This window comes from Dysidea avara, chromosome 9 (assembly GCF_963678975.1).
Source record: "Dysidea avara chromosome 9, odDysAvar1.4, whole genome shotgun sequence".
In the NCBI taxonomy this organism is placed as follows: Eukaryota; Metazoa; Porifera; class Demospongiae; order Dictyoceratida; family Dysideidae; genus Dysidea; species Dysidea avara.
This window is the reverse complement of record NC_089280.1, coordinates 8,531,319-8,542,940: the sequence shown is the minus strand read 5'-3', so window position 1 is coordinate 8,542,940 and position 11,622 is coordinate 8,531,319. Positions and strand designations below refer to the sequence as shown.

At 36.6% G+C, this 11,622-nt stretch overlaps 1 protein-coding gene across 1 annotated transcript in view; it reads left to right on the top strand.

Annotated features, from left to right (window-relative positions):
• Positions 1–11,622, top strand: part of LOC136265513 (leucine-rich repeat serine/threonine-protein kinase 1-like) — a 37,809-nt gene that overhangs the window by 6,973 nt on the left and 19,214 nt on the right. Inside the window, exons 7-14 of the mRNA XM_066060384.1 lie at positions 1–470; positions 3,648–3,742; positions 3,842–3,939; positions 4,006–4,131; positions 4,555–4,783; positions 10,531–10,678; positions 11,168–11,256; positions 11,335–11,457. The exon at positions 1–470 is cut by the window's left edge and continues 943 nt beyond it. Of these exons, the coding sequence (XP_065916456.1) occupies positions 1–470; positions 3,648–3,742; positions 3,842–3,939; positions 4,006–4,131; positions 4,555–4,783; positions 10,531–10,678; positions 11,168–11,256; positions 11,335–11,457 (1,378 nt within the window). The remainder of the gene's footprint in view (positions 471–3,647; positions 3,743–3,841; positions 3,940–4,005; positions 4,132–4,554; positions 4,784–10,530; positions 10,679–11,167; positions 11,257–11,334; positions 11,458–11,622) is intronic.

Genomic DNA, 11,622 nt, shown 5'->3' with positions numbered 1-11,622 from the left:
ATAAACGAGTTTCCTATTCCCCTTAAGGAATTAGACATTAGTAACAATTTGTTGCAGTATAGCAAACATGAGCTCTTTTGCACTGATGTTCAACTTGCTGGAAAAAGTACTTGCATGGAACACAAGGACTTGCGTTTACTCAGTTCACTAAGGCTATCCAACAATGTTAGCCTCGGTAGTTTGACGATCTGTGATAAAGAAATGAAGAACGATCATGTTTTCTTCCCAACGTTGAAAAGGCTTTATATATCAAATTGTAATTTAGAACAAACACCTGAACGTCTTGTCGATTTACAAGAGTTGACTGATCTGGATATCAGCTATAATGCACAGCTTAAGATTCCTCATGAGATTTCCAACTTAGAAAAGCTGTTCAGTTTAAATTACAATGGTGTGCAAGATCCTATTGTTAATGAACTGGAAGTATTCAAGAATATTCAAGACAAGCTTATAATCCTACGGCAAGAACAGTTAGTTGAATGTGCTGTATTGTGTTAACTGTTTGTATGCACACAGTACTATCTGAAACAAATCGCCTTGTAGTAGAACATTTTTACAAGTTTGTATTTTAGGACCAGAAACATCAAGACACCTGGTAGTGTGTCATGCAGCCAAGAAAGCCAGTGTGTCACTCTGCGGGTATATTGAAAGGATGAAAGAAATCACTTTTTCACGTTTCATGCATGCATCTATAGCTTCATGGTCCCTTCTCTAAAGCACACAAGTTTTGCTTTATGGCTGCCAGCCACCATTGGCATCTCACATTCCAAAATTTCCAATAGAATACCTTTTTGCATTCATGAAATACAAGTATTCAAAATTAGGCTTAATTTTTTAGTTTTTCTATGTCCTAATTTTACTTTACAAAACCTGTACAAAATGCAAATACACAACTCAGTTGCCTGAAATTTGATGTACATTAAAGACCTAATAAGGTTAATTCACGTACCAATTCTGGTATGAATATTCAGAGTTTTGGGGGATTATTTACACAAAAGACCAATTTTTAGTCACCCTTGCAGAGTAAACCGGCTAAAGGAATGACTTGAAATCAGTACCACTGTCCTTTTTGGGGATTGCAGCCTTTTTTCACAGCTCAGGTATAGATATTATTTTGTCCCAAAATGTTGGCTTTGCGTGACTGACTTTATAATTTTATTGTAGGAAGAAGAGAAACAAATTAATTCAAATGATTTAGTTGTTGCAATACAATATTATCGTGTAACAAAGGGCAACTTGTAATTATAGTTCCTGTAGATCTCTCTATAGAATGACTTGTTTGTAGTTCATTACGAACTCTCTACAGGGAGACTTGTAATGTAGCTGAACTCTCTACTGAGTGACTTGTAATTTATATCTACATAGAGACTTATTAAGTAGCTGAATTCTCTACTGGTATTGTAGCTGTAGTCTTTACTGGGTGATTTGTTATGTAATTGAACTCTCTACAGGAAGACTTGTAATGTAGCTGAACTCTCTACTGAGTGACTTGTAATGTAGGTAAACTCTCTACAATTGTTACATAATTGAACTCTCTAATGAGTGACTTATGTAGCTGAACTCTCTACTGGGTGACTTGAAACTAGCGGAACTCTCTACAGGGTGATATGAAAGTAGCTGAACTCTGTGTTGGGTAGCTTTAAGTGTAGCCTGGGTAACATGTTGCATTGCTGAATTCTCTACAGGAAGACTTGTAATGTAGCTGAACTTCCTATAGGGTGTTTGACATAGCTGCACTTTTACTGGGTTAGCTCACTTTGCCCAGTTGCTTGTAATGTAGCTGAATGCTTTAATAGGGTAATTGAACTGTTAGAGTATCTCGACTGTGCACTGATTAGACGTTGTTGATTTTCATATAACACAATTTAATCCTACTTTTTTTCAATAACTGGAAAGGTCTTATTATTCCACATTCATTTTCAGCTAATTGCCTTCAGTGGTTTGTCTGGTAAGAGTACCAACAAATTGTTCTAGATTGCACACTGGTTACATGTGGTTGGCATTTCTGTTATAACTCCATGACCATCAAATGAATTTCTTTCAAATAACAAATGATTTGCACTATGATAGTTACCTCATGTACAGACTGATTTTCAAGTTATTCTCCATCATGTGGTTTACCCTGTAAATTAAAGAATTGAGCATTATTCGAGCATTTTGATGCAATTTTAGAGCATAAATGGCATAAAAATAAATTAAGATCGAGATACTCTAATAGAGCAGTCATTACTCCAATAGAAAGATTGGGAAGGAATATTTCATTACTTATTAAATTAGTAACTAAGCATATTGCTAGCAAATAAGCTTTTCTGATGAATTGACACAGCTAGATTTAGTACTTTTTACTGTTTCAAAGTCTTAATGTACAATTTAATTACTAAAGCGAAGAAGAAGTTTTAAAATAATTTTGGGAATAATGATTGTTTTTGAGGATAATAAAAAGCATAATGATAAGTTTTTAAAAGAAATTCAGAATAGAACAATAATGAAAATTTTGAGTATAATCCCCACAAGTCTATTGTGAATGCAACAACAAATCACTTTTGTATTTTTTGACAAAAGCGTGCATAGCCCCCTCGTTCTTCATCTGATCTGTACAAAAATAAATGTGCAGTATTATACTCTTACTGCCCTCCCAAATCTGAAGTACATTGACCAAAGCATGTGTGAGTTTATGATATTTCTGAAAGGTTGCGAAAAGAAAAAGGAGAATAAGAAAACTATACGAAGAAAATAAGATGAATTTTGTAGGTGCGTATTTCAGTGATGGCTGGTTGAATTCAAATAAATGGTGGATTGGGAGGTGTCCTACAGCAAACAATCATATTTTTAGGTACTATCAAGCTAAGAAAATGGCATTTTCTTGGTTTCACAGGTTTTACTTGGCCACACTGTGTGTGTTGATTTAATAACATAATCAAGATGGTTGTTATTGTATAATTTTTAGTTTAGACAATGGCATGCAGCGTTTCCTTCGATGTGTGGAGGCCTCTTATTTACGAAGAAACTTGGTATCAGATGGAAATGGGCTCAATACCTGGTATCAACTGGGCTCAATAGGACGGTTGTTTACAACTATAATGTGGCTTACAGTAATGTAATTGTACAATTAGTATTTAGCACATCATTAAACACCAAGAGAAATGATGTAAAGAAAGAAATTACACTCAAGTACACTGTTATCTGTGGCTAGCTCAGTAAGGAGTGGTGTATAGCTGGTTAATCACAAAAGTCATTAACTCAGTTTGTGGCCTTCGCCATATTAAAACGTTCTCTGTAGACCTAGACAGCCATGTTGGCACTGGCTATTCACATTCACTACCATTCACATGTATCTATAAGCCTCAAACACACTTTTTATCAACCTTACAAACTTTTTTTTCATGCTCCATGGCTTGTGCGACCTCACATCTTTTGCTCGCTAAAATAACCTCGTGTTTACAATGGTAACTCTCTATACTAACTCACTGCTTCTACGCCATTGTCTAAAATACTTAGACACTCGTAATAGGCATCTTCGAGGCATCTTGGTAATCATTGGCATCACCTCAGGTTTTTATATCCTTGAAGACACTTATTACGAGTGTCTAACTATTACAAAAGTTGTTAGTATACTGTATAATTTTGTACTTATTCATTTTGTGTAGTTCTTCAATCTCACCTACACTCAAGCTTGCATTTGTTGGTGACGAGGATATTGATTTGATATCATTGTTAACCAATGAAAGGTTTCAGTCAAGAAGTAAGTACTGTTATAATATATGCTTTTCATATGCATAATATATGTTACTAAATGTTCATGTTTTTTGGTATGGTATAAGTATGATTAACGTTGATATAGATCTGTCCATACTTGTGGTGGACAAGACCATATGGTGCTTTACCAAAGCAAAGTCTGAGGTAACAATCAGCTTCAGTGTATGGAACTTTATGAACCAGGTCGGTGATGATGATTGCGATGAGTGTATTGAATTAATCATATGCATGTTTTTTTTTCTTCATTAGAGCAACTACATTTCAGCCATTCAGTGTTTCCTTACTGACAATGCACTGTATGTGTTGTGCTGGCAAATCACCACAGATCAGGATCATGGTATTTTTAAGCTAAGAAACTGGCTGTTGAGAATTAAGGTATGAGTGCTAAGAAGTTACACCATTCGTACTATCACCCTACGTTAAGAACAAAGAAATAAACAAGTGTATCCACTTCAATAATAATTTTGAGGAAATTGTAGCAGTTGCATATATATACCCATCACAAGTCTAACTATTTTATGGTACTAAGCACAAATATTGTGAGCAGTAAAGGAAATGCCTCTAGATTTATTGAAGGTTTTGGCTTCACACTTTCACATGCCTTTCATACTGTTGTTTAATATGCTGAAAATGTAAAATACCATCACATAATTATAATTATTGAAGACAAATTTTTGGATGATGCAATTTTGACTTGATAAAATCTGCAAACTATTATGTAGGTTGTACAGAAATGTGTACAAATAGTTCAGTTCTCTCATCAAAATGATGATTGCATGTCTTTAAATTGTTATATAGGACAGAACCAATTGTGTTTCAGTGGTGATTGTTGGATGTCACAGTAGTAGCATTGGTGATCACCTGAAGAAACTTTTGAATACAGAAATACGAAGGATGTATAATGACAGGAAATATTACCCATCTATTGTTGACATATTGTTTGTATCAACATCCAAACTGAAGCAGGATATCAGGAAACTCAACACTTGTCTCTATGATACTGCCTGTGAATTTAACATATCACTAGGTTGGTGAAATTTATGTAATAGTTGTAACATTGGCAAGAGTGATTTGCCCGGTGTATATGCACAAGCACGAGGGCGGCAGGCCTGAGTACATATATATCAGGCAAATCACAAGTGCCATGTATTCTGCTTGGGTGACTCACCTGCAAGTATGGAATACTGCATATGCATGTATTTGTATAAGTAGAAGGAAAAATATATATTTTTATATTTGAGTAGGGATCATAGAGATAGAGAGCAAGGAAACAAGCGACCACTAGTATAGCAGGTGTAGATAACCTCCCTTGTTTCCTAGCTTTTGATTTCTATGAATCCTACTCAAATATAAAATTTGTAATTTTTCGTTCTACTTGTTTGTTTACTTTTTGCAACAATCACTGCTGAACCACACATACTGCATCAAAGGAAAGGATGTTAATGCGTTCCCTGACTATCAATTACAGGAAAGCGTTATTGCTGTTTTGCTTCGTTCCAGCTTTGCTCCACCATTACAAATGAAGAACTGTGCAAGAAATGCCTCTGCAATCAATGATCCAGTCACTACAGAAATTGTTGCGATAAAACATGCGCCCTGTCTATCAATTAACGGCTTTGTTTCAGGTATGCTCTACTTGTTACACAGTGTTACAAACAAAGAACAGTATGAGAAGGGCCTCTGTAATCAATCCAATTACTACAGAAATTATGGACAATTCTTGTGACAGCCAGTTTGCATTGAAGCCACCACATGTTACTGTAAATCAACAACTTTGAGGCAGTGGAGAAGAAATAGGACACAAAGGAGGACAAAGGTAAGTCCATGATGCATGCACTGTAGCTGATGCGGTTGGCAAATAAGCACATGAAGCAACATCAAACAGTGAAGAAATCAAGTCCATAGCATTAACCATAGTCAAGCTGTGCTTGGCTGAAGGCAACAGTTAGTCAGTTAAATAGAAAAAAAATTAAAATTTCATAGAAACTTTTTGAAACATTCGAGGTTCCTCGGATATGGTTAATCAATACCGCCAAGTTGTTTTGAAGGGAAAGTGAGGCTGTTTTTGGGTGATATTGAAGGGAAAGAAAACCCAACCTCCATGATCCCTACTATACAGTTCTACTGTACTGCATGATTAGGTCATGTGAATTTTGGTTGTGGATAACCTACGAAAGATAAACTACAGGTTGTTACTCTGAGGCCAAATGTAAGTGTATTGACAAAAAAGCTTCGATTGTGGGTGTGAAATTAAACACAGAAAGTCAAAACACAAGCTCATAATGATGTTTTAAGTGCACCAAAGTACTTACTTTACTAGCCATGCATAAAAAGTCGTGAATGTAAATGTTCACCAAACTAATAGCTAAATCGATTAAGCACCACAACCTTTGCTATGCATGACATTACACCAGTTGTCTATTATCAATGAAAATATAAACTAACCTGCGACCTTCATCATTCACTAAAACAATTCCCTATCTTCCTTTCCAAGTTCACACCTTAACTCTGGTTTTACATTATTTACAAAACTAAACCCACAATCAATCCTGTAAAGTGTCACTATTTTATAGCAGAGGAGATGACGAAGTTTCATCAAAGAAATCTGATGAATGCCTAGTGCATTAATGAGAAATGGAGGAGGTAGTGTATATATGTAACGCTTTGACACCTCAGATCAACGGATACATTTGCTATGTATACCTCTTCACAGGGAGACATCTAAATGTACACCAGTGTACATCGAAATATGTATCGCGGGAAAGTGGTTACACTTCTAAAAGAGCAAGCCACTTTCATCAACGCAAGCATGGCCTTGATGTGGATGAGGTAGTTTGTTTGTTTTATACAAGCTCAGACCGAAATCGATTGTGGGAAATTAATATATACTCACGTGATGATTGCTACAAATTGAAGTGTTGCCACAAGAAGCACTCAAATGAAGGTGTTTCAATATCCTTGCTGTTCTACAAGTTGGGAAATTTTACTGTGAGAACTAGTCTTACAGTGCATTCACAAGTGTTTCAGCATGTTTTTGAATGCGGACATGCCCACATTACAGATGACACAAGTTAACCACTCTGTAATGAAGCTTACCCCTTTAGGTCTTTAATATACATTGTGATTAGTCTTTAAACAATGCGAAAGCATTAAAACACTTGTAAATTCCCTGAAATATTCCCTGCTTGACTTTTCTGTGATATCGGTAGGATTCGTCCGTTTATTATAACAATTGTAGCTACAACGTTACTTGCTGCCTAACCATAACTGAATCTTTCAGGCACGCATATAAAACGAATCCAGTGGTTACACTCATATTGGTATCAAGGCTATCAGCCTGAAGAAAAGTATTACATATTAGCTGTAACATGGGCACTCGTGATTTTCCTAATATGTATGCCTACAGCCCTCGGGCTTTGGGCATACATATCAGGCAAATCACGAGTGCCCATGTTACAACTATAAAATATGCTCCCGCCTGGGAGGGATATATAATTTGATATTCCTCCAATGTCTTCCATAGCAGTGCTACATGGCATTCAAATACCTTCCTGAAAAATATATCTAATCCAAAACAGCCAAGCTGTAAAAAAACAGTGCGGCCCTCAAAAAGGCTATGGTGAAAAAAGATGTGAAATCCAAGGTGGCGGCCAAGAAATGGCTGTGATGGTAGGTTAATGGTAAAAATTTTAATAACGACAATTCAGGTGAATTTTTGTGCCGCTTGGTCTTGGCAAAAAAATCACCTAAATTGCCGTTATTAAAATTTTTACCATTAACCTACCATCACAGCCATTTCTTGGCCGCCACCTTGGATTTCACATCTTTTTTCACCATAGCCTTTTTGAGAGCCGCACTGTTTTTTTTACAGCTTGGCTGTTTTGGATTAGATTTCATTTCTTTTTGTATTTGTATACCATAGGCCGGCTTTGGGACTTTTTTAACCTGTCTTTTTTTTCTTTACCACAGGAAGAAGAAAAGATGAAGCAGATCTACTTTAAATATCTGATTTTATCAGTAAATGTACAAATTATATATATAATACATATATTTATTACAGACCTCTCCATGGTGGTTTCTTTGTAACTGAACACTCTACAAGGTGACTTACTTCTTGCTGCCCTCTCTACAGGGTGAATTGTTAGTAGCTGAACAATCTACAAGGTAACTTCTTCTAGCTGATCTCTCTACAGGGTGATTTGTTTGTAGCTGAACTATCTACAAGGTAACCTCTTCTAGCTGATCTCTCCACAGGGTGATTTGTTTGTAGCTGAATTCTGTACAGGTGATTTGTTTGCAGCTGAGCTCTTTACAGAATGGTTTCTTTGTAGCTGAACTCTCTACAAGGTAACTTCTTCTAACTGATCTTTCTACAGAGCAATTTGTTTGTGGCTGAATTTTCTACAGGGTGATTTCTTTGAAGCTGAACTCTCTACATGGTGGTTTCTTTGTAACTGAACTCTCTAAAAGGTAATTTCTTCTAGTTGATCTCTATACAGGGTGATTTGTTTATAGCTGAACTCTCTACAGGTGATTTCTTTGCAGCTGAACTCTCTACATGATGGTTCTTTGTAGCTGAACTCTCTACAAGGTAATTTCTTTTAGCTGATGTCTCTACAAGGTCACTAGTTTGTAGCTGAACTCTCTATATGATGATTTCTTTGTAACTGAACTCTCTACAAGGTGACTCCTTCTAGCTGATCTTTCTACAGGGTGATTTGTTTGTAGCTGAACCCTCTACAAGGATACTTCTTCTAACTGATCTCTCTACAGGGAGATTTGTTTGTAGCTGAACTCTCTACAGGTGATTTGTTTGCAGCTGAACTCTCTACATGATGGTTTCTTTGTAACTGAACTCTCTACAAGGTAACTGATGTCTCTACAAGGTCACTAGTTTGTAGCTGAACTCTCTATATGGTGGTTTCTTTGTAACTGAACTCTCTACAAGGTGACTTCTTCTAGCTGATCTTTCTAGAGGGTGATTTGTTTGTAGCTGAACTCTCTACAAGGAAACTTCTTCTAGCTGATCTCTCTACAGAGAGATTTGTTTGTAGCTGAACTCTCTACAGGAGTTATGTTTGCAGCTGAACTCTCTACATGATGGTTTCTTTGTAGCTGAACTCTCTACAAGGTAATTTCTTCTAGCTGATCTTTCTACAGGGTGATTTGTTTGTAGCTGAACTCTCTACAAGGAAACTTCGTCTAGCTGATCTCTCTACAGGGAGATTTGCTTGTAGCTGAACTCTTGACATGTGATTTGTTTGCAGCTGAACTCTCTACATGATAGTTTCTCTGTAGCTGAACTCTCTATAAGGTAACTTCTTTTAGCTGATGTCTCTACAAGGTCACTAGTTTGTAGCTGAACTTTCTACATGATGGTTTCTTTGTAACTGAACTCTCTGCAAGGTGACTTCTTCTAGCTGATCTCTCTACAGGGTGATTTGTTTGTAGCTGAACTCTCTACAAGGAAACTTCTTCTGGCTGATCTCTCTACAGGGAGATTTGTTTGTAGCTGAACTCTCTACAGGTGATTTGTTTGCAGCTAAACTCTCTACATGATGGTTTCTTTGTAGCTGAACTCTCTACAAGGTAACTTCTTCTATTGATCTCTCTACAGGGCGGTTTGTTTGTAGTTGAACTCTCTACAGGTGATTTGTTTGCAGCTAAACTCTCTACATGGTAGTTTCTTTGTAGCTGAACTCTACAAGGTGATTTCTTCTAGCTGATCATGAACTATCCCTTTCCATAGTTGCATGAACTCCCTACAAGGTAAATTTTTCTAGCTGATCTCTCTACAAGGTGAATTGTTTGTAGCTGATCTCTCTACAGGGTGACTTGTTTCTAGCTGATCTCTATACAGGTTACTTGTTTCTAGCTGATCTCTTGAATTCTCTTCAGGGTGACTGCTCTATTAGGATGACTGCTCTATTAGAGTATCTCGATCTCGCATTTGCTGCACCAAGTTGGATTTCGTGTTATAACTCAGTGGCTTTAAGTCTGATACTTCTACACCATTGAAGAGCCTTTCTAAGATGATTACTCCTTCTATACAGCGATTTTCAAAGCATTCGCCCTAGCGGTTTATCTGGTAGGAGTGGCAAGTAGTCGTTTTTATTAGCTAATCTCGATTGCATAATTGTTACACACTGTTGGTTTTTTCGTTGTATCTTCCTGGTTTTTAGCTCGATTTCTTTCAAACCACAAAAGGTTTGAGGTTCAATAGTTAACCTATTCACCCTCCGATTTTCAGCTTCTTCCCATACGCGGTTTACCCTGTAGGCGTGACAACATATTGGTGTTATTTTTCGTGAATAATCGATCATAACTCTTTTCTTGTTTATCATATCCTAGCCAACATTGGTACAGAGATGCGCCTTTATACCCCCCTTCTGTGTGCCAAATTGCAAGGCAATCGGATATAGAGTTCGCGTTTTATAGCAGTTTTTGTAAGTGTGCGAAAAGAGGAAGAAGAATAAGAAGAAAAAAACGAAGAAACTAAGCCAATTTTTGAAGTCGCATATCTCGGGAACGCTTGAAGCGATTTCGCTCAAAGTTGGAATGTGGAGTGCTGAAGGTGGAGGGAGTGTCCACAGCAAAAACCGTCTTGTTTCATCAAGGCAGCACAGAGCTACGGAGGTTCGAAAATTGCGTTTTCTTTCTTCCTGTCAGTATACTCACGGGTATTACGCGCCGGCTTCTTGGGCCGCACGACACACTACCGTGTGTCTTGATATGTATGCATGTATTGATATAATTTATATTTAAATTTTTTAGGCTTTAAGAAATTTTACAAGATGCTTAAAGAAATAAAAGTGCCAATTGCTTATTTCAAGCTACAACAATTGATATCAAAGAAGGTGGTACAGATCAGACAACACCAAGGTGATGATCCACCAATACAGTCATGGGAACAAATAATGGAGTAAGTACAATGATTTTGTTGCAGTTTATATGTAGACGTAACCCCAAGTAAGTATGCATACCATGTAACAGTTTTTAGTGGTGTTTCAAATGGCAGGATCAAATTAGAGATTGCAAATACTAATTTTATATGTATTTTTATCTATAGAAATCTATAGAACCATATAACATACTTGTCACCCTATAGACTTACTGGCAAAAACAAAGCCACATGGTAAGCCCAGTAGACAGCCTCAGTAATTTCGAGTAACTCAAAATTCTTTACAACAATTAATTTGAGACACGTATTGACTTAATATACAGGGTTAGACAATATACAGGGTTATATTTATCTTAAATTTCATGTTATAGTCCATGGCCAGTGACATTCTAGTGATCTACAGAGATGTGCTTGTGTTTTCTAACAGTACTGTAACTAGTTATTTCCCCTGGTTTTTGCGGTTATGTGACAGTTCTTACGTATGTATATAAGTGGCAAATGTTTATTTAGAATGGTTTCATTGAAGAAACAAGATGCTAAAAGTATTTTCAGAGATGAACGAGACCTTGCTGTTGCTGTTAAGTACATGAAGCAAAATGGTAAGCAATTTGAAATTAAATTTTATAATTCAGAAAATGTGTTGTTTAACATTTTTACAACTTTCACCCCCTTTTTAGGCACTATTTTGTATTTTGATTATCCTGGTCTAACTGACTGCTACTTCATTGATCCACACTGGTTGTATGGTCTGCTCTGCAGAGTGTGCACATCTCCATTACTTGCCAGTTGTAAAATTGATAGTAAGTGACTCTTAATTGGTTTGTGTACATTACAAATTATAGCAAACTTGTATATAATAGTTTGACATCAAGTACCAGGATTCTACAGGATTTAGAAAACTTGGAAGTCCTGGGCTGTAGCACCTAAGGGCCTGAGGGTTTTCTAAATCGTGTAGGACCCATAGT